This window comes from Ambystoma mexicanum, chromosome 2p (genome assembly GCF_040938575.1).
Source record: "Ambystoma mexicanum isolate Mex_15411 chromosome 2p, UKY_AmexF1_1, whole genome shotgun sequence".
Lineage (NCBI taxonomy): Eukaryota > Metazoa > Chordata > Amphibia > Caudata > Ambystomatidae > Ambystoma > Ambystoma mexicanum.
Genome location: NC_090923.1, coordinates 104780398 through 104804233, shown reverse-complemented (window position 1 = coordinate 104804233; position 23836 = coordinate 104780398). Strand labels below are relative to the sequence as shown.

At 49.4% G+C, this 23836-nt stretch overlaps 1 protein-coding gene across 1 annotated transcript in view; it reads right to left on the bottom strand.

Moving 5' to 3' along the window:
• Positions 1 to 23836, bottom strand: part of COL7A1 (collagen type VII alpha 1 chain) — a 782081-nt gene that overhangs the window by 380403 nt on the left and 377842 nt on the right. Inside the window, exons 48-50 of the mRNA XM_069646196.1 lie at positions 9489 to 9524; positions 9109 to 9153; positions 2283 to 2318 (exon numbers count right to left, since the gene is read on the bottom strand). Coding sequence (XP_069502297.1) covers positions 2283 to 2318; positions 9109 to 9153; positions 9489 to 9524 — 117 coding nt within the window. The remainder of the gene's footprint in view (positions 1 to 2282; positions 2319 to 9108; positions 9154 to 9488; positions 9525 to 23836) is intronic.

Sequence of the window (23836 nt, the reverse complement as noted above, 5' to 3'; positions counted from 1 at the left end):
GGAGGTTGGAGTGGTATATCAGGAGGAGGTTGTGTGGTATATCAGGAGGAGGTTGGTATAGTATGTCAGGAGGAGGTTGTGTGGTAGGTATATCAGGAGGAGGTTGGTGTGGAATATCAGGATGAGGTTCGTGTGGTAAATCAGGAGGTAGTTGGTGTGAAATATCAGGAGGAGGTTGGTGTGGAATATCAGGAGGAGGTTGGTGTGGAATATCAGGAGGAGGAGGGAGAGAAGAAGTGGAAGGAAGTGTAGGAGGCTAGCAGGGTGGTTGCTAGCAAGAACAGAAAGGCACACCCACGGAAGTGGAGGGGTGAGACCTTGATCTGATGGGGTTCAACCCACATAGCGTGGCCCAGAGGAGGGTTAGAGCAAAGAAGGAGTGAAGGGGTTGCAGATAGGGGAGATTTAAGCACCCTGAAAGAGGCAGCTTAACCTATCCTGTGGAAACTAGGCGAGGGAAACCCCAGTGCCTCAGTCTTAAAGACAAGCAAAGCCACACATTGTCTCCACAGCTCATGGTGAGAAAGGCAGTTGTGGTCTCATGCCACATAAGAGGATGGAGGCTGACATCTGTGGCCGAGAGAGAAATGAAATCACTAATAATAAAAAATAGTCCCATCAACTTGAAAACAGTGGGTTACAGAGTCAATGTAGGGCAAAGTCAAACAGACAAAGCTAATGTGAGTGTTTTGATTGGATGATCAGGAGATTAAATGAAGGGTGAGCAAGGGAGGTCTCCTTCCTAATCTCCAGCAAAGATTCCAATACTGCTAAATGTAGGAAAGTTGCAGACAACTTACATATCCATGGCACAGGTATCAACACTGGTAAATTAAACTTTGAACTGGTTTAGCAAAAGACATGTTCACAAGGGTCTCACAAAGAGGCTTCTTTCCGAAGCAAAAGGCAGTGATGAATGGTGTTTCAAAGCGGTTAGTTATTGCGATGGGCTCGCTAAAGCACATAGAAGAGAATATGGAAGATCAGATGTACCGATTTGCAAATTAGATGAAAAGCCGCACACGGGTTGAACAATCAAAGGGACAGGGTCAAAAAAGGTATACTATTGAGAAAAGCTTGAAGCTCTGTGAGAAGTCAGCTAAGCTTCAATGAAAATAAGTAAAAGATAATGTACAAAAACTACAAAAGAATGGTGCATGCTGGGGCGTGAGGTCCCAGAGATCACTAAATATTATAGAGATCAGTTATCAGAGGTCTACAAACTTTGGCTGTCCAGATGATTTGAAATATAAATTCCATGCCGGCATAGTCAATCGTGAGGGATCATCAGAGTCGTCCAATACCCCATGAGAGCTGGGAATTGGAGACACCCATCATTTAGGAGAACTCCAAAAACACACCAACTTCTTAACATTCGCTAGAGTTCATTTCTATGTACTGCTCATCACTGTAATGTAGTGAGATATAAATCCTACAGATGGGGTTTAGTGTTGTCAGGAACACTGCCAACTAGTCAGGCCTAGTATAGAGGACTGTATACTTCAAAAGGTCCCTTCTCTCAAGGTATAGAGACGGATTGGAGGCACGTCTGAGGCATCAGACAACTATGGTGCAAGACTTGAGCTGCAATAGGGTCGAAGGGAGGGATGGAGGGAATATAAAATAGGGAAAATTAGTCATAAAATTAGCAAGAATAAAACATAAAAAACTGGACCAGTATGAATGTAAAGTAAGAAGGGGTCAAGCTGAAGATATGCCTCTGTATGTGTTTTAAGGCCATGCAGGTAACAAAAAGACCACATGTGCTTCATGGTCTTCACCTGCCATTGCATTTCTCTATACATGTGGGTGAGTCGGTGCAGTACTTCTCGTGCAGTCTTGGAACAGGTCCAGAGAGAGCATCGTGCAGTTGGATGCATCTCGTGGTGAATCTGGAAACCAGACCATCAGGCCTGATCCCTCACGCCCCTGTCCCCCACACACACCTAAGAGGAATTCTCCTGCTGTAGTGGGTCCTCAGAGATGTACAGGATCGAGGACCCAATGAGCAGAGCATTTCAGGATGTATGTCTGGGTGCCTCAAGGAATGGCTGGTCATCTGCTGTTCTTGGCCAGTCCTCCACTGAACTTCAAAAAGGGTTTCTATGGGGCCTCGGTTTTCTGGGCTTCTGTACACTTCCTCGATTGATATTGAATTGAGATGTCAGAAATGAAACTTTACCTGTTTTAGGTTCTGTAGTTCTTTTGAGTGAGTGCAAAACCCAGCAGTAAAATAAATACAATGTGTAACAGTGCAAGAGCACTTTTACAGTGTTTCCCACCTTCTCGCCACGTGCGCCGTCCGCTCCGGGGGTTCCCTGTTCAAAACACAAACCAGGTGCCAAATGAGAGGTCATCAAACTGCAGCCACTGAAGGCCAATGTCTAAGCTATAGCCCCAGAGACAGAAGGAGGACATGGTTCAATGTGTGTATATATATATATATACACACACACACACACACACACACACACACACACACACACACACACACACACACACACACACACACACACACACACACACACACACACACACACACACACACACACACACACACACACACACACACACACACACACACACACACACACACACACACACACACACACACACACACACACACACACACACACACACACACACACACACACACACACACACACACACACACACACACACACACACACACACACACACACACACACACACACACACACACACACACACACACCCCCCCCCCCCCCCCCCCCCCGCCCACACCCACAAAGATATAGCTCAACAGAGAGAAAGTAGATATGTACCTACTTAATGACAGTGAAATGTACACACACAGACACATGACTAAGATATTGATGGACAGAGAAAAGGAGGACATGACTGTATGCACTTTTGGTGGAGTACACATGCACAACTTAGATATATCTCAACAGAGAGATGGTCCTGGTGTACTTCCTATGATCTCTGCCTCAATGCCAGTAAGACTGTGATCCTTCCTATCGCGACTCATGCGCCCTCTTTCTCTCCCTCTCTCTGGCCATCTTCTATGGGCTCTCCCCCTTCTTCTTCATCTGAAGCCAGAAACTTTGGAGTTATCTTCAGCTCATCTCTCACCTTCATCCCTCACATTAAGGACCTTGCCAAGAAGTCCCACATTCGACTTCACCTCCTCAAAGGAATTCTTGGTGTATAAGTGCCTTACAGATGCAAAATAAATAAATAAATAAAGGGTAGATATGTATGTACTTAATGAAAGTGCAATGTCCACCCACACCACAGCTGGGATTTAGTGTTTATATGGATCCTACAGGTCTAGAGAATCAATGATCACATCTAGGACTCAGTGTTTACATGGATCCTAGACGGCTAGATTATCAAGCATCACATCTCAGTGTTGCCATGGATCATAGAGGACTAGTGTGTCAGACATCACAGCTAGGACTCAGTGATTACATGGATTAAGGGCCGAGATTATTAATCAACCCCACTAGGGCTCAGTGTTTAAATGGATCCTAGAGGGCTAGATTATCCATCATCAAATGTCAGTGTTGGCATGGATTGTAAAAGACTAGTGTGTCAGACATCACAGCTAGGGCTCAGTGTTTACATGGATCCTAGGGAGCTAGATTATCAATCATCGGAGGTAGGGTTCAGTGTTTACATGGATCCTAGAGGGCTAGATTATCCATCATCACAGCTAGGGTTCAATGTTTACATGGATCATAGAGGGCTAGATTATCAATCATTGCAGCTAAGGTTCAGTGTTTTCATGGATCCTAGGGGGCTAGATTATCAATCATCACAGCTAGGACTCAGTGTTTACATGGATCCTAGAGGGCTAGATTATCAATTACCGCATCTAGGGACCAGTGCTTACATGGATCCTAGAGGGCTAGAATATCAATCATCACATCTCAATGTTGCCATGGATCATAGCGGACTAGTGTGTCAGACATCACAGCTAGGGCTCAGTGTTTATATGGATCCCAGATGGCTAGAATATCAATTATCGCATCTAGGAATCAGTGTTTGCATTTATCCCAGGGGGCTAGAGTGTCAGTCATCCCAGCTGGGACTCAGTGCTTACATGGAACCTAGAGGGCTAGATTATCAATCATCCCAGCTAGGGCTCAGTGTTTACATGGATACTAGAGGGCTAGATTATCAATCATCCCAGCTAGGGCTCATTGTTTACATGGAACCTAGAGAGCTAGATTATCAATCGTCACAGCTAGGGGTTAGTGTTTACATAGATCCTACAGGGATACATTATCAATCATCACAGCCAAGGTTTAGGATTTACATGAATCCTAGAGGGCTAGATTATTAATTATCACAGCAAGGGCTCAGTGTTTACATGGATTCTAGAGGGCTAGATTATCAGTCATCCCAGATAGGGCTCAGTGTTTACGTGGATCCTAGAGGGCTAGATTATCAATCATCCCAGCTAGGGCTCAGTGTTTATATGGATCCTAGAGGGCTAGATTATCAATTATCACAAATAGGGCTCAGTGTTTACATGGATCCTAGAGGGCTAGATTATCAATCCTCCCAGCTAGGGCTCAGTGTTTACGTGGATCCTAGAGGGCTAGACTATCAATCATCACATCTCAGTGGTGGCATGGATAGTAGCGGACTAGTGTGTCAGACTTCACAGCTAGGGCTCAGTGTTTATATGGATCCCAGATGGCTAGAGTATCAATTATCAGATCTAGGAACCAGTGTTTGCATGGATCCCAGGTGGCTAGAGTATCGATCATCCCAGCTAGGGCTCATTGTTTACATGGAACCTAGAGAGCTAGATTATCAATCTTCACAGCTAGGTGTTAGTGTTTACGTGGATCCTAGAGGGATAGATTATCAATCATCACAGCCAGGGTTTAGGATTTACATGAATCCTAGAGGGCTAGATTATCAATTATCACAGCCAGGGCTCATTGTTTACATGGATTCTAGAGGGCTAGATTATCAATCATCCCAGATAGGGCTCAGTGTTTACGTGGATCCTAGAGGGCTAGATTATCAATCATCCGAACTAGGGCTCAGTGTTTACATGGATCCTAGAGGGCTAGATTATCAATCATCACATCTCAGTTTTGGCATGGATCGTAGAGGACTAGTGGCTTTGACATGGCAGCTAGGGCTCTGTGTTTATGTGGATCCCAGATTGCTTGAGTATCAATTATCACATCTAGGAATCAGTGTTTACACGGATCGCAGAGGGCTAGATTATCAATCATCACAGTTAGGGCTCAGTGTTTCACATGGATCCTAGAGGGCTAGATTATCAACCATGACAGCTAGGACTCAGTATTTATATGGATGCTAGAGGGCTAGATTATCAATCATCACAGCTAGGGCTCAGTGTTTACATGGATCGCAGAGGCCTAGATTATCAATCATCACAGCTAGGGCTCAGTGTTTCACATGGATCCTAGAAGGCTAGATTATCAATCATCACAGCTAGGGCTCAGTATTTATATGGATGCTAGAGGGCTAGATTATCAGTCATCACAACTAGGGCTCAGTGTTTACATGGACCCTAGAGGGCTAGAATATCAATCATCACATCTCAGTGTTGGAATGGATTGTAGATGACTAGTGTGTCAGACATCAAGGCTAGGGCTCAGTGTTTATATTGCTCCCATATGGCTAGAATATCAAATATCACACCTAGGACTGTTTGCCTGGATCCTAGAGGACTAGTGTGTCAGACATCACAGGTAGGGCTCAGCATTCATATGGATCCTAGAGCACTAGACGGCCAATCATCAAATCTAGGGCTCAGTGTTTGTATTGATTTAGTGCTAGGGCGGAAGTATCAGTCCATGCCCTAAGGGCTCAACATTCGTATGTATCGCATTCTGCTCAAGTGAGGGTCAGTCATCACTTATATGTGATAGAGGAAGTCATCACATCTAGAGCTCTGCATTCTTGTGAATCCTAGAAAGGCAGGTATCAATCATCACTTCTAGGGCTCACCATTCATATGGTTTCCAGAGAACTAGAGTGTCAATCATCCCAGCTAGGGCTCAATGTTTATATCGACTCTACAGAGCTAGGTTGTCAATCATCATAGCTACGGTTCATCAATTGTATGGCTAGTGCATGGGCTGGAGCATCAACCAGTATGTGGGGCTCATCATTCGCACAAAACATAGGAGACTATCGTATCAGTCATCACGGGAAATAGTCATCCTTCATAAGGATATAGTGCTAAGGCTGAAATGTCAATCTTCACAGGTATGACCCAGCATTCCTATTGATCCAAGGAGGCTAGAGTATCAATTGTCACTGCTAGGGGTCAGCATTCCTCTAGACCCACGTGGCATAGAACTGTAATCTTTATAGCTAGGGCATAGCATTCGTCTGGATACTAGTGAACTGGAGTGTCAATCTTTACAATGAGGGCTCCCCATTCATCTGGATACTAGTGGACTAGAGTGTCAATCTTTGCAGCTATGGCTCATCTTTGGCCTGGATCCTAGTGCACTATGTTGCCAGTATTTTTGACAGCTAGGGCACCACATTAGTCTGGATCCTAGCGGACTAAACTGTCAGTCTGTACAGCTAGGCCACAGCATCCATATGGAAAGTAGTGGACTGGAAGGTCAATCTAAACAGCTAAGGCTCAACCGTCATTTGGATCCTAGTAGACTAGAGTGTCAATCTTTACAGCTAGGGCTCATCATTCGTCTGACTTCTAGTGGACAACAGTTTCCGTCTTTACAGCTAGGCTACAGCATTCATATGGATACAGCTAGGGCTCAACCATAGTCTGGATCCTATTGGACTAGAGTGTCAGTCTTTACAGCTAGGGCGCAGCATTAATATGGATCCAAGAGAACCATATCGTCAATGTGTACTGCTTGGTTTCAGAATTCGACTGGATCCTAGTGGACTAGACTGTCAGTTTGTACAGGTAGGTCTCTGTATTCATAATGATTTCCTATTTATATAGCGCTTTGGCTGAAGCGCTGTGCATAGAACATGTTTACATACATGTAGGGATCCTAACGGACTACAGTGTCAGTCTTAAAAACTGGGGCTCAGCATTCGTATGACTCCTAGAAGTCTAGCATGTCATTCATCATAGCTAGTGGCCACCATTCATTTGGCTATAGAGCTATGGCTGAAGTGTCAATCTTCACAGGTATGGCACAGCGTTCATATTGGTCCTAGATGTCTAGGGCGTGCATCATCACAGTTACGGCTCAATGTTCACATTGATCCTAGACGTCTAGGTTGTCCATCATCACAGTTACGGATCAACATTCACATTGATCCTAGACGTCTTGGGTGTCCATCATCACAGTTACGGATCAATGCTCATGTGGATCCTAGACGTCTAAGGTGTCCATCATCACAGTTACGAATCAACGTTCATTTGGATCCTAGACGTCAAGGGTGTCCATCATCACAGTTACGGATCAACGTTCATATTGATCCTAGACATCAAGGGTGTCCATCATCACAGTTTCGGATCAACGTTCATATTGATCCTAGATGTTTTGGGTGTCCATCATCACAGTTACACCTCAACGTTCATGTGGATCCTAGACGTCAAGGGTGTCCATCATCACAGTTACGGATCAACGTTCATATTGATCCTAGACGTCTTGGGTGTCCATCATCACAGTTACACCTCAATGTTATGTGGATCCTAGACGTCTAAGGTGTCTATCATCACAGTTACGCATCAACGTACATTTGGATCCTAGACGTCAAGGGTGTCTATCATCACAGTTACGGATCAACGTTCATATTGATCCTAGACGTCTTGGGTGTCCATCATCACAGTTACTCCTCAACGTTCATGTGGATCCTAGACATCTAAGGTGTCCATCATCACAGTTACGCATCAAGGTTCATTTGGATCCTAGACGTCAAGGGTGTCCATCATCACAGTTACGGATCAACATTCATATTGATCCTGGACATCAAGGGTATCCATCATCATAGTTATGGATCAACGTTCATATTGATCCTAGACGTCTTGGGTGTCCATCATCACAGTTACACCTCAACGTTCATGTGGATCCTAGACGTCTAAGGTGTCCATCATCACAGTTACGCTTCAACGTTCATTTGGATCCTAGACGTCAAGGGTGTTCATCATCACAGTTACGGATCAACGTTAATATTGATCCTAGATGTCAAGGGTGTCCATCATCACAATTACGGATCAACGTTCGTATTGATCCTAGACGTCTTGGGTGTCCATCATCACAGTTACACCTCAACGTTCATGTGGATCCTAGATGTCTAAGGTGTCCATCATCACAGTTACGCATCAACGTTCATTTGGATCCTAGACGTCAAGGGTGTCCATCATCACAGTTACGGATCAACGTTCATATTGATCCTAGACGTCTAGGGTGTCCGTCATTACAGTTACGGCTTACCGTTCATACTCTTCTATGGATCCTCCAATTATTGTTGGAGATTCATACTGTGGCATTTGCCTAGTTTTCTTTTGCGGGAGGACGTGGGGGTAAAAAGGGAATGCAAGGCGGGGGAAGAATACCAGATGGGTACATAAGTGTAAGAACAGAAACCATTCAGGGTAGATAATAATGAATATAACCAATTAACCCAAGTATACGCATGCATTACAATGACAACCTACGTAACCCTGAACCAGTTTAGTTCTGAGAGAAGTGGCCATCGTTTCATGAAGCTAGTATCAGAGGGTTTTTGGGACTGCAAAGGCTTGCTTAAATAGCCATGTCTTAAAATGAATTGGGAAACTAGCAGGTAGCATCTGAGATATCAGATGTAAACTGGGGCCACTGGATTAGCACCCACCCACTCTGGGCGGGCAACTATAGGACCAAGCACACCTATCACTCGATAAATGAATGATTATCAAACAGCAGTGACAGCAGTTATAGTGGAAGCTCCCACTTCCCTACACTCTGCTGTCAGTGGTTTATTTCTGAGCCACTTCTGGCAGTAAGTCACTGACATATACCTATCTTATTGTCAATCATCCAAATGCCCTTTTGGTTCCACATGCTGTACTCTGGCATGTGCCATTCTCTTTAAAGCTATGCCTCCTATCAGTGATAAGACATCATAATCCAGTAGAGTGAAGCAAGCACCTACCGCAGGCCCGGCAGGACCAGGCAGACCCATCAGTCCTGAAACGCCCTGAAATGACAAAAGAAAAGACGTCAGTGCATATCGCCGGCCAATCAAGTCCGGTCAGATTAAACGTGTAATGCCATTGGCTAGTCCCATGAGAGGAGCTGGATCTTAGAAGGTGCTCTTGGTAAGTTTCACCTCCTTTTCCAGCAAACCTCAGTCTTTCCTGTTGCATGCTGGGACACAATGAGCTTAGCTGGTGATGACATTTTCCCAGTTATCAGGTGGTGCCCTAGCTAGTGCCTAACGCTATGCAGGTCTGAACAACCTTATAAAGCCACTGGCCGGACCCAAAAATATCCCCCATTGCCCAATGGCTTGCTTCAGTCATATGAGCTTACCTTCAGGCCCGTCAGCCCTGGTAGACCACGATCCCCCTACAAAGGGACATAAAATAATAATTAAAAGAGGAAACGTGTATACTGATTGCATCTCAATGTACAGGTAGTATCGCTCTCTGTCTGTCACAACACATTCAGACACACACACACTTTATGCAGAAGCATCTAACGAGGTGTTCCACAATTCTTCGGACTGTCGGACGCAGTCTTACTACCTCGTTGCACGTTTGGTGCTAATGGTAACAAACAGACAGTGCTTGGAAATACCCCCTGTTTTACCACTAGACCAAACTGAGTTTTGCTAATAAAATCGTGAACATCTGCCAGCTTTTGCGTGGAGGCTTCTATGCAAATGCAGTAACCCGTGTGCTATTTCCGTTGGAGTGATGCCCCATGCCCCCAATGGATGCAGTAACCGATGTGCTATTTCCCTTGCAGTGATGCCCTATGCCCCCAATGGATGCAGTAACCCATGTGCTAGTTCCCTTGCAGTAATGCCCCATGCCCCCAATGGATGCAGTAACCGATATGATATTCCCCTTGCAGTGATGCCCCATGCCACCAATGGATGCAGTAACCCATGTGCTATTTCCCTTGCAGGGATGCCCCATGCCCCCAATGGATGCAGTAACCCATGAGCTATTCCCCTTGCAGTGATGCCCCATGCCCCAATGGATGCAGTAACCGATGTGCTATTACCCTTGTGGTGATGCCCCCAGCCCCCAATGGATGCAGTATGCTCCATGCCCCCAATGGATGCAATATTGCAGTAACCAATGTGCTATTTCCCTTGCAGTAACCCATGTGCTATTACCCTTGCAGTGATGCCCCATGCCCCCAATGGATGCAGTAATCCATGTGCTATTACCCTTGCAGGGATGCCCCATGCCCCCAATGGATGCAGTAACCAATGTGCTATTTCCCTTGCAGGGATGCCCCATGCCCCCAATGGATGCAGTAACCCATGTGCTATTACCCTTGCAGGGATGCCCCATGCCCCCAATGGATGCAGTAACCCATGTGCTATTACCCTTGCAGGGATGCCCCATGCCCCCAATGGATGCAGTAATCCATGTGCTATTACCCTTGCAGCGATGCCCCATGCCCCCAATGGATGCAGTAACCCATGTGCTATTACCCTTGCAGCGATGCCCCATGCCCCCAATGGATGCAGTAACCGATGTGCTATTACCCTTGCAGTGATGCCCCATGCCCCCAATGGATGCAGTAACCGATGTTCTATTACCCTTGCAGTGATGCCCCATGCCGAATGGATGCAGTAAACGATGTGCGATTACCCTTGCAGTGATGCCCCATGCCCCCAATGGATGCTGTAACCCATGTTCTATTACCCTTGCAGTGATGCCCCGTGCCCCCAATGGATGCAGTAACCCATGTGCGATTACCCTTGCAGTGATGCCCCATGCCCCCAATGGATGCAGTAACCCATGTGCTATTACCCTTGCAGGGATGCCCCGTGCCCCCAATGGATGCAGTAACCGATGTGCTATTCCCCTTGCAGTGATGCCCTATGCCCCCAATGGATGCAGTGACCCATGTGCTATTTCCCTTGCAGTGATGCCCCATGCCCCCAATGGAGGCCCCCAATGGATGCAGTAACAGATGTGCTAGTTCCCTTGCAGTGATGCCCATGTCCCCAATGGATGCAGTAATCCATGTGCGATTACCCTTGCATTGATGCCCCATGCCCCCAATGGATGCTGTAACCGATGTGCTATTACCCTTGCAGTGATTCCCCATGCCCCCAATGGATGCTCTAACCGATGTGCTATTACCCTTGCAGTGATGCCCCGTGCCCCCAACGGATGCAGTAACCCATGTGCTATTCCCCTTGCAGTGATGCCCCGTGCCCCCAATGGATGCAGTAACCGATGTGCTATAACACTTGCAGTGATGCCCCATGCCCCCAATGGATGCAGTAACCCATGTGCTATTACCCTTGCAGTGATGCCCCACGCCCCCAATGGATGCAGTAACCCATGTGCTATTTCCCTTGCAGTGATGCCCCACGCCCACAATGGATGCAGTAACTGATGTGCTATTACCCTTGCAGTGATGCCCCACGCCCCCAATGGATGCAGTAACTGATGTGCTATTACCCTTGCAGTGATGCCCCACGCCCCCAATGGATGCAGTAACCGATGTGCTATTACCCTTGCAGTGATTCCCCATGCCCCCAATGGATGCAGTGACCAATGTTCTATTACCCTTGCAGTGATGCCCCATGCCCCCAATGGATGCAGTAACCCATGTGCTATTACCCTTGCAGTGATGCCCCATGCCCCCAATGGATGCAGTAAACAATGTGCTATTTCCCTTGCAGGGATGCCCCATGCCCCCAATGGATGCAGTAAACGATGTGCTATTTCCCTTGCAGTGATGCCCCATGTCCCCAATGGATGCAGTAACCGATGTGCTATTCCCCTTGCAGTGATGCCCCATGCCCCCAATGGATGCAGTAACACAAGTGCTATTTCCCTTGCAGGGATGCCCCATGCCCCCAATGGATGCAGTAACCGATGTGCTATTACCCTTGAAGTGATGCCCCATGCCCCCAATGGATGCACTAACCCATGTGCTATTATCCTTGCAGTGATGCCCCATGCCCCCAATGGATGCCCCCAATGTATGCAGTAACCGATGTGCTAGTTCCCTTACAGTGATGCCCCATGTCCCCAATGGATGCAGTAACCCATGTGCGATTACCCTTGCAGTGATGCCCCATGCCCCCAATGGATGCAGGAACCCATGTGCTATTACCCTTGCAGTGATGCCCCATGCCCCCAATGGATGCAGTAACCCATGTGCTAGTTCCCTTGCAGTAATGCCCCATGCCCCCAATGGATGCAGTAACCGATATGATATTCCCCTTGCAGTGATGCCCCATGCCACCAATGGATGCAGTAACCCATGTGCTATTTCCCTTGCAGGGATGCCCCATGCCCCCAATGGATGCAGTAACCCATGAGCTATTCCCCTTGCAGTGATGCCCCATGCCCCAATGGATGCAGTAACCGATGTGCTATTACCCTTGTGGTGATGCCCCCAGCCCCCAATGGATGCAGTATGCTCCATGCCCCCAATGGATGCAATATTGCAGTAACCAATGTGCTATTTCCCTTGCAGTAACCCATGTGCTATTACCCTTGCAGTGATGCCCCATGCCCCCAATGGATGCAGTAATCCATGTGCTATTACCCTTGCAGGGATGCCCCATGCCCCCAATGGATGCAGTAACCAATGTGCTATTTCCCTTGCAGGGATGCCCCATGCCCCCAATGGATGCAGTAACCCATGTGCTATTACCCTTGCAGGGATGCCCCATGCCCCCAATGGATGCAGTAACCCATGTGCTATTACCCTTGCAGGGATGCCCCATGCCCCCAATGGATGCAGTAATCCATGTGCTATTACCCTTGCAGCGATGCCCCATGCCCCCAATGGATGCAGTAACCCATGTGCTATTACCCTTGCAGCGATGCCCCATGCCCCCAATGGATGCAGTAACCGATGTGCTATTACCCTTGCAGTGATGCCCCATGCCCCCAATGGATGCAGTAACCGATGTTCTATTACCCTTGCAGTGATGCCCCATGCCGAATGGATGCAGTAAACGATGTGCGATTACCCTTGCAGTGATGCCCCATGCCCCCAATGGATGCTGTAACCCATGTTCTATTACCCTTGCAGTGATGCCCCGTGCCCCCAATGGATGCAGTAACCCATGTGCGATTACCCTTGCAGGGATGCCCCGTGCCCCCAATGGATGCAGTAACCGATGTGCTATTCCCCTTGCAGTGATGCCCTATGCCCCCAATGGATGCAGTGACCCATGTGCTATTTCCCTTGCAGTGATGCCCCATGCCCCCAATGGAGGCCCCCAATGGATGCAGTAACAGATGTGCTAGTTCCCTTGCAGTGATGCCCCATGTCCCCAATGGATGCAGTAATCCATGTGCGATTACCCTTGCATTGATGCCCCATGCCCCCAATGGATGCTGTAACCGATGTGCTATTACCCTTGCAGTGATTCCCCATGCCCCCAATGGATGCTGTAACCGATGTGCTATTACCCTTGCAGTGATGCCCCGTGCCCCCAACGGATGCAGTAACCCATGTGCTATTCCCCTTGCAGTGATGCCCCGTGCCCCCAATGGATGCAGTAACCGATGTGCTATAACACTTGCAGTGATGCCCCATGCCCCCAATGGATGCAGTAACCCATGTGCTATTACCCTTGCAGTGATGCCCCACGCCCCCAATGGATGCAGTAACCCATGTGCTATTTCCCTTGCAGTGATGCCCCACGCCCACAATGGATGCAGTAACTGATGTGCTATTACCCTTGCAGTGATGCCCCACGCCCCCAATGGATGCAGTAACTGATGTGCTATTACCCTTGCAGTGATGCCCCACGCCCCCAATGGATGCAGTAACCGATGTGCTATTACCCTTGCAGTGATTCCCCATGCCCCCAATGGATGCAGTGACCAATGTTCTATTACCCTTGCAGTGATGCCCCATGCCCCCAATGGATGCAGTAACCCATGTGCTATTACCCTTGCAGTGATGCCCCATGCCCCCAATGGATGCAGTAAACAATGTGCTATTTCCCTTGCAGGGATGCCCCATGCCCCCAATGGATGCAGTAAACGATGTGCTATTTCCCTTGCAGTGATGCCCCATGTCCCCAATGGATGCAGTAACCGACGTGCTATTCCCCTTGCAGTGATGCCCCATGCCCCCAATGGATGCAGTAACACAAGTGCTATTTCCCTTGCAGGGATGCCCCATGCCCCCAATGGATGCAGTAACCGATGTGCTATTACCCTTGAAGTGATGCCCCATGCCCCCAATGGATGCACTAACCCATGTGCTATTATCCTTGCAGTGATGCCCCATGCCCCCAATGGATGCCCCCAATGTATGCAGTAACCGATGTGCTAGTTCCCTTACAGTGATGCCCCATGTCCCCAATGGATGCAGTAACCCATGTGCGATTACCCTTGCAGTGATGCCCCATGCCCCCAATGGATGCAGGAACCCATGTGCTATTACCCTTGCAGTGATGCCCCATGCCCCCAATGGATGCAGTGACCCATGTGCTATTACCCTTGCAGTGATGCCCCATGCCCCCAATGGATGCTGTAACCAATGTGCTATTACCCTTGCAGTGATGCCCCATGCCCCCAATGGATGCAGTAACCGATGTGCTATTCCCCTTGCAGTGATGCCCCATGCGCCCAATGGATGCAGTAACCCATGTGCTATTACCCTTGCAGTGATGCCCCATGCCCCCAATGGATGCAGTAACCAGTGTGCTATTCCCCTTGCAGTGATGCCCCATGCGCCCAATGGATGCAGTAACCCATGTGCTATTACCCTTGCAGTGATGCCCCATGCCCCCAATGGATGCAGTAACCAGTGTGCTATTACCCTTGCAGTGATGCCCCATGCCCCCAATGGATGCAGTAACCCATGTGCTATTTCCCTTGCAGTGATTCCCCATGCCCCCAATGGATGCAGTAACCCATGTGCTATTACCCTTGCAGGGATGCCCCATGCCCCCAATGGATGCAGTAACTTATGTGCTATTACCCTTGCAGTGATGCCCCATGCCCCCAATGGATGCAGTAACTGATGTGCTAGTTCCCTTGCAGTGATGCCCCATGCCCCCAATGGATGCTGTAACCCATGTGCTATTACCCTTGCAGTGATGCCCCATGCCCCCAATGGATGCAGTAACCGATGTGCTATTACCCTTGCAGTGATGCCCCATGCCCCCAATGGATGCAGTAACTCATGTGCTATTACCCTTGCAGTGATGTCCCATGCCCCCAATGGATGCAGTTACCCATGTGCTATTCCCCTTGCAGTGATGCCCCATGCCCCCAATGGATGCTGTAACCCATGTGCTATTACCCTTGCAGTGATGCCCCATGCCCCCAATGGATGCAGTAACCCATGTGCTAGTTCCCTTGCAGTGATGCCCCATGCCCCAATGGATGCAGTATCCGATGTGCTATTGCCCTTGCAGGGATGCCCCATGCCCCCAATGGATGATGTAACCCATGTGCTATTACCCTTGCAGTGATGCCCCATGCCCCCAATGGATGCAGTAACCGATGTGCTAGTTCCCTTGCAGTGATGGCCCATGCCCCCAATGGATGCAGTAACCGATGTGCTATTACCCTTGCAGTGATGCCCCATGCCCCCAATGGATGCAGTAACCCATGTGCTATTTCCCTAGCAGTGATGCCCCATTCCCCCAATGGATGCAGTAACCCATGTGCTATTTCCCTTGCAGTGATGCCCCATGCCCCCAATGGATGCAGTAACCCATGTGCTATTTCCCTTGCGGTGATGCCCCATGCCCCCAATGGATGCAGTAACCCATGTGCTATTTCCCTTGCGGTGATGCCCCATGCCCCCAATGGATGCAGTCACCGATGTGCTATTACCCTTGCGGTGATGCCCCATGCCCCCAATGGATGCAGTAACCGATGTGCTATTACCCTTGCGGTGATGCCCCATGCCCCCAATGGATGCAGTAACCGATGTGCTATTATCCTTGCAGTGATGCCCCATGCCCCCAATGGATGAAGTAACCGATGTGCTATTCCCCTTGCAGTGATGCCCCATGCCCCCAATGGATGCAGTGATGCCCCATGCCCCCAATGGATGCAGTAACCGATGTGATATTACCCTTGCAGTGATGGCCCATGCCCCCAATGGATGCAGTAACCCATGTGCTATTATCCTTGCAGTGATGGCCCATGCCCCCATTGGATGCAGTAACCAATGTGCTATTATCCTTGCAGTGATGCCCCATGCCCCCAATGGATGCAGTAACCCATGTGCTATTACCCTTGCAGTGATGCCCCATGCCCCCAATGGATGCAGTAACCGATGTGCTATTACCCTTGCAGTGATGCCCCATGCCCCCAATGGATGCAGTAACCGATGGGCTATTCCCCTTGCAGTGGTGCCCCATGCCCCCAATGGATGCAGTAACCCATGTGCTATTCCCCTTGCAGTGATGCCCCATGCCCCCAATGGATGCAGTAACCCATGTGCTATTACCCTTGCAGTGATGCCCCATGCCCCCAATGGATGCAGTAACCCATCTGCTATTATCCTTGCAGTGATGGCCCATGCCCCCAATGGATGCAGTAACCCATGTGCTATTACCCTTGCAGTGATGCCCCATGCCCCCAATGGATGCAGTAACCCATGTGATATTACCCTTGCAGTGATGCCCCATGCCCCCAATGGATGCAGTAACCAATGTGCTATTATCCTTGCAGTGTTGCCCCATGCCCCCAAAGGATACAGTAACCCATGTGCTATTATCCTTGCAGGGATGCCCCATGCCCCCAATGGATGCAGTAACCCATGTGCTATTCCCCTTGCAGTGATGGCCCATGCCCCCAATGGATACAGTAACCCATGTGCTATTATCCTTGCAGGGATGCCCCATGCCCCCAATGGATGCAGTTACCCATGTGCTATTCCCCTTGCAGTGATGGCCCATGCCCCCAATGGATGCAGTAACCGATGTGCTATTATCCTTGCAGTGATGGACATGCCCCCAATGGATGCAGTAACCGATGTGCTATTATCCTTGCAGTGATGGACATGCCCCCAATGGATGCAGTAACCAATGTGCTATTACCCTTGCAGTGATGCCCCATGCCCCCAATGAATGCAGTAACCGATGTTCTATTACCCTTGCAGTGATGCCCCATGCCCCCGATGGATGCAGTAACCCATGTGCTATTACCCTTGCAGTGATGTCCCATGCCCCCAATGGATGCAGTTACCCATGTGCTATTCCCCTTGCAGTGATGCCCCATGCCCCCAATGGATGCTGTAACCCATGTGCTATTACCCTTGCAGTGATGCCCCATGCCCCCAATGGATGCAGTAACCCATGTGCTAGTTCCCTTGCAGTGATGCCCCATGCCCCAATGGATGCAGTATCCGATGTGCTATTGCCCTTGCAGGGATGCCCCATGCCCCCAATGGATGATGTAACCCATGTGCTATTACCCTTGCAGTGATGCCCCATGCCCCCAATGGATGCAGTAACCGATGTGCTAGTTCCCTTGCAGTGATGGCCCATGCCCCCAATGGATGCAGTAACCGATGTGCTATTACCCTTGCAGTGATGCCCCATGCCCCACTTGGATGCAGTAACCGATGTGCTATTACCCTTGCAGTGATGCCCCATGCCCCCAATGGATGCAGTAACCGATGTTCTATTACCCTTGCAGTGATGCCCCATGCCCCCAATGGATGCAGTAACCCATGTGCTATTTCCCTAGCAGTGATGCCCCATTCCCCCAATGGATGCAGTAACCCATGTGCTATTTCCCTTGCAGTGATGCCCCATGCCCCCAATGGATGCAGTAACCCATGTGCTATTTCCCTTGCGGTGATGCCCTATGCCCCCAATGGATGCAGTAACCCATGTGCTATTTCCCTTGCGGTGATGCCCCATGCCCCCAATGGATGCAGTCACCGATGTGCTATTACCCTTGCGGTGATGCCCCATGCCCCCAATGGATGCAGTAACCGATGTGCTATTACCCTTGCGGTGATGCCCCATGCCCCCAATGGATGCAGTAACCGATGTGCTATTATACTTGCAGTGATGCCCCATGCCCCCAATGGATGAAGTAACCGATGTGCTATTCCCCTTGCAGTGATGCCCCATGCCCCCAATGGATGCAGTGATGCCCCATGCCCCCAATGGATGCAGTAACCGATGTGATATTACCCTTGCAGTGATGGCCCATGCCCCCAATGGATGCAGTAACCCATGTGCTATTATCCTTGCAGTGATGGCCCATGCCCCCATTGGATGCAGTAACCAATGTGCTATTATCCTTGCAGTGATGCCCCATGCCCCCAATGGATGCAGTAACCCATGTGCTATTACCCTTGCAGTGATGCCCCATGCCCCCAATGGATGCAGTAACCGATGTGCTATTACCCTTGCAGTGATGCCCCATGCCCCCAATGGATGCAGTAACCGATGGGCTATTCCCCTTGCAGTGGTGCCCCATGCCCCCAATGGATGCAGTAACCCATGTGCTATTCCCCTTGCAGTGATGCCCCATGCCCCCAATGGATGCAGTAACCCATGTGCTATTACCCTTGCAGTGATGCCCCATGCCCCCAATGGATGCAGTAACCCATCTGCTATTATCCTTGCAGTGATGGCCCATGCCCCCAATGGATGCAGTAACCCATGTGCTATTACCCTTGCAGTGATGCCCCATGCCCCCAATGGATGCAGTAACCCATGTGATATTACCCTTGCAGTGATGCCCCATGCCCCCAATGGATGCAGTAACCAATGTGCTATTATCCTTGCAGTGTTGCCCCATGCCCCCAAAGGATACAGTAACCCATGTGCTATTATCCTTGCAGGGATGCCCCATGCCCCCAATGGATGCAGTAACCCATGTGCTATTCCCCTTGCAGTGATGGCCCATGCCCCCAATGGATACAGTAACCCATGTGCTATTATCCTTGCAGGGATGCCCCATGCCCCCAATGGATGCAGTTACCCATGTGCTATTCCCCTTGCAGTGATGGCCCATGCCCCCAATGGATGCAGTAACCGATGTGCTATTATCCTTGCAGTGATGGACATGCCCCCAATGGATGCAGTAACCGATGTGCTATTATCCTTGCAGTGATGGACATGCCCCCAATGGATGCAGTAACCAATGTGCTATTACCCTTGCAGTGATGCCCCATGCCCCCAATGAATGCAGTAACCGATGTTCTATTACCCTTGCAGTGATGCCCCATGCCCCCGATGGATGCAGTAACCCATCTGCTATTACCCTTGCAGTGATGGCCCATGCCCCCAATGGATGCAGTAACCGATGTGCTATTACCCTTGCAGTGATGCCCCATGCCCCCAATGGATGCAGTAACCCATGTGCTATTACCCTTGCAGTGATGCCCCATGCCCCCAATGGATGCAGTAACCCATGTGCTATTATCCTTGCAGTGATGGCCCATGCCCCCAATGGATGCAGTAACCCATGTGCTATTACCCTTGCAGTGATGCCCCATGCCCCCAATGGATGCAGTAACCCATGTGCTATTACCCTTGCAGGGATGCCCCATGCCCCCAATGGAGTCCAATGGGACTTCAAAAGGGGTGATAACGAATGGTTCTGCATGGCTCTTAAGCATGTGGACTCAAGCTGTTACCGCATTGGTGCTCAAGCTGTAACTGTAATAGACTCTGGCGCAACACCCTTAACAGGGCCCTTCGTATTTGGTTGATAGGCTGAGGTAGACTGGTCTTCATGCCAACTTGGCTGACTGGCAGATACCTCAATGCACCCTGCATTCAAAAGTTTGTTGAACATGTCCTCTCCTACCAAAGTGAGACTTATTTTGAACTGACTTATTTTTTCATGACATCTGTGTGATTTCCCGCTTTCTTCTTTTATATTCCGTTGTTTTTGTGTTGGCCAATCACACTGTTTGATTTCTATGTGATGTTCGTTACCATGTATGTGTGTTCTGTTGTCAGCGCACTGAGGCCTGCGGGCGTGTTGCGCTATATGAGAAGTAAACGGAAGTAAACTAAGCTGCATTTCAGAGGACTGGCATTGGGGAACATGCCTACATTTTCAGAGCAAACTAGCCCCTTTCTGGGGAAAAACAATAACATTCCTTGTCACGAGCAAACCAAGCCAAGAGCAGATGAACAGTGATTGTCTGTTGACTTGAGGCGGCTATTTGACCAATGTCAAGACCCATCAACCTGCTTCTGCTTGAACACACTCTGCAAAAGCAGAGCAGGGTCAATCTGAGAAGATAATGGCGACACCGCTCCTTGGATAGAGGGAAAGGGGTTGTTGAAGTTTAAGCACACACTATTGCTGGTCCCCCTTTTTTGCATGCGCTGGTTACTGAATGCATGCATGATTTCCCATGACATCCCCACTGCGCGCTTTGCTATGCCCCACACTTGCACGTGGTGGAGAAGCTAGACCGTACACTTGCACATGGTGGAGAAGCTATACCCTACACTTGCACATGGTGGAGAAGCTATACCCTACACTTGCACATGGTGGGGAAGCTAGACCCTACACTTGCACATGGTGGGGAAGCTATACCCCACACTTGCACGTGGTGGAGAAGCTAGACCGTACACTTGCACATGGTGGAGAAGCTATACCCTACACTTGCACATGGTGCAGAAGCTATATCCCACACTTGCACATGGTGGGGAAGCTAGACCCTACACTTGCACATGGTGGGGAAGCTATACCCTACACTTGCACATGGTGGAGCTGCTAGACCCTACACTTGCACATGGTGGAGAAGCTAGACCCCACACTTGCACATGGTGGGGAAGCTATACCCTACACTTGCACATGGTGGAGAAGCTATACCCTACACTTGCACATGGTGGAGCTGCTAGACCCTACACTTGCACATGGTGGAGAAGCTATACCCTACACTTGCACATGGTGGAGCTGCTAGACCCCACACTTGCACATGGTGGGGAAGCTATACCCCACACTTGCACATGGTGGAGAAGCTATACCCTACACTTTCACATGGTGGAGCTGCTAGACCCTACACTTGCACATGGTGGAGAAGCTATACCCCACACTTGCACATGGTGGAGAAGCTATACCCTACACTTGCACATGGTGGAGCTGCTAGACCCTACACTTGCACATGGTGGAGAAGCTAGACCCTACACTTGCACATGGTGGAGAAGCTAGACCCTACACTTGCACATGGTGGGGAAGCTATACCCCACACTTGCACATGGTGGAGAAGCTATGCCCCACACTTGCACATGGTGGAGCTGCTAGACCCTACACTTGCACATGGTGGAGAAGCTATACCCCACACTTGCACATGGTGCAGAAGCTATACCCTACACTTGCACATGGTGGAGCTGCTAGACCCTACACTTGCACATGGTGGGGAAGCTAGACCCTACACTTGCACATGGTGGAGAAGCTATACCCCACACTTGCACATGGTGGGGAAGCTATATCCTACACTTGCACATGGTGGAGCTGCTAGACCCTACACTTGCACATGGTGGAGAAGCTATACCCTACACTTGCACATGGTGGAGCTGCTAGACCCTTCACTTGCACATGGTGGAGAAGCTAGACCCTACACTTGCACATGGTGGAGAAGCTAGACCCTACACTTGCACATGGTGGGGAAGCTATACCCCACACTTGCACATGGTGGAGAAGCTATGCCCCACACTTGCACATGGTGGAGCTGCTAGACCCTACACTTGCACATGGTGGAGAAGCTATACCCCACACTTGCACATGGTGCAGAAGCTATACCCTACACTTGCACATGGTGGAGCTGCTAGACCCTACACTTGCACATGGTGGGGAATCTAGACCCTACACTTGCACATGGTGGAGAAGCTATACCCCACACTTGCACATGGTGGAGATGACATACCCTACACTTGCACATGGTGGAGAAGCTATGCCCCGCACTTGCACATGGTGGAGCTGCTATACCCTACACGTGTACATGGTGGAGATGACATACCTACACTTGCACATGGTGGAGAATCTATGCCCCGCACTTGCACATGGTGGGGCAGCTATATCCCACACTTGCACATGGTGGGGAAGCTATACCCCACACTTGCACATGGTGGAGAAGCTATACCCTACACGTGTACATGGTGGAGATGACATACCTACACTTGCACATGGTGGAGAATCTATGCCCCACACTTGCACATGTGGGGAAGCTATACCCTACACTTGCACATGGTGGGGAAGCTATACCCTACACTTGCACATGGTGGAGAAGCTATACCCTACACGTGTACATGGTGGAGATGACATACCTACACTTGCACATGGTGGAGAATCTATGCCCCGCACTTGCACATGGTGGGGCAGCTATATCCCACACTTGCACATGGTGGGGAAGCTATACCCCACACTTGCACATGGTGGAGAAGCTATACCCTACACGTGTACATGGTGGAGATGACATACCCTACACTTGCACATGGTGGAGAAGCTATGCCCCACACTTGCACATGGTGGAGAAGCTAGACCCTACACTTGCACATGGTGGGGAAGCTATACCCCACACTTGCACATGGTGGAGATGCTATACCCTTCACTTGCACATGGTGGAGAAGCTAGACCCTACACTTGCACATGGTGCAGAAGCTATGCCCTTCACTTGCACATGGTGGGGAAGCTATACCCTACACTTGCACATGTGGAGAAGCTAGAACCTACACTTGCACATGGTGGAGAAGCTATGCCCCACATTTGCACATGGTGGGGAAGCTATATCCCGCACTTGCACATGATGGGGAAGCTATACCCTACACTTGCCCCTGGTGGAGAAGCTATACCCTACACTTGCACATGGTGGAGAAGCTATAACCTACACTTGCACATGGTGGAGAAGCTATACCCTACACGTGTACATGGTGGAGAAGCTATACCTTACACTTGCACATGGTGGAGAAGCTATACCCCACACTTGCACATGGTGGGGAAGCTATATCCCACACTTGCACATGGTGCTGAAGCTATACCCTACACTTGCACATGGTGGAGAAGCTATGCCCTACACGTGTACATGGTGGAGATGACATACCCTACACTTGCACATGGTGGAGAAGCTATGCCCCACACTTGCACATGGTGGGGAAGCTATATCCCACACTTGCACATGGTGGGGAAGCTATACCCTACACTTGCACATGGTGGAGAAGCTATACCCTACACGTGTACATGGTGGAGATGACATACCTACACTTGCACATGGTGGAGAAGCTATGCCCCACACTTGCACATGGTGGAGAAGCTATACCCTACACTTGCACATGGTGGGGAAGCTATATCCCACACTTGCACATGGTGCTGAAGCTATACCCTACACTTGCACATGGTGGAGAAGCTATACCCTACACGTGTACATGGTGGAGATGACATACCTACACTTGCACATGGTGGAGAATCTATGCCCCGCACTTGCACATGGTGGGGCAGCTATATCCCACACTTGCACATGGTGGGGAAGCTATACCCTACACTTGCACATGGTGGAGAAGATATACCCTACACGTGTACATTGTGGAGATGACATACCCTACACTCGCACATGGTGGAGAAGCTTTGCCCCACACTTGCACATGGTGGAGAAGCTAGACCCTACGCTTGCACATGGTGGAGAAGCTATGCCCTTCACTTGCACATGGTGGGGAAGCTATACCCTACACTTGCACATGTGGAGAAGCTAGAACCTACACTTGCACATGGTGG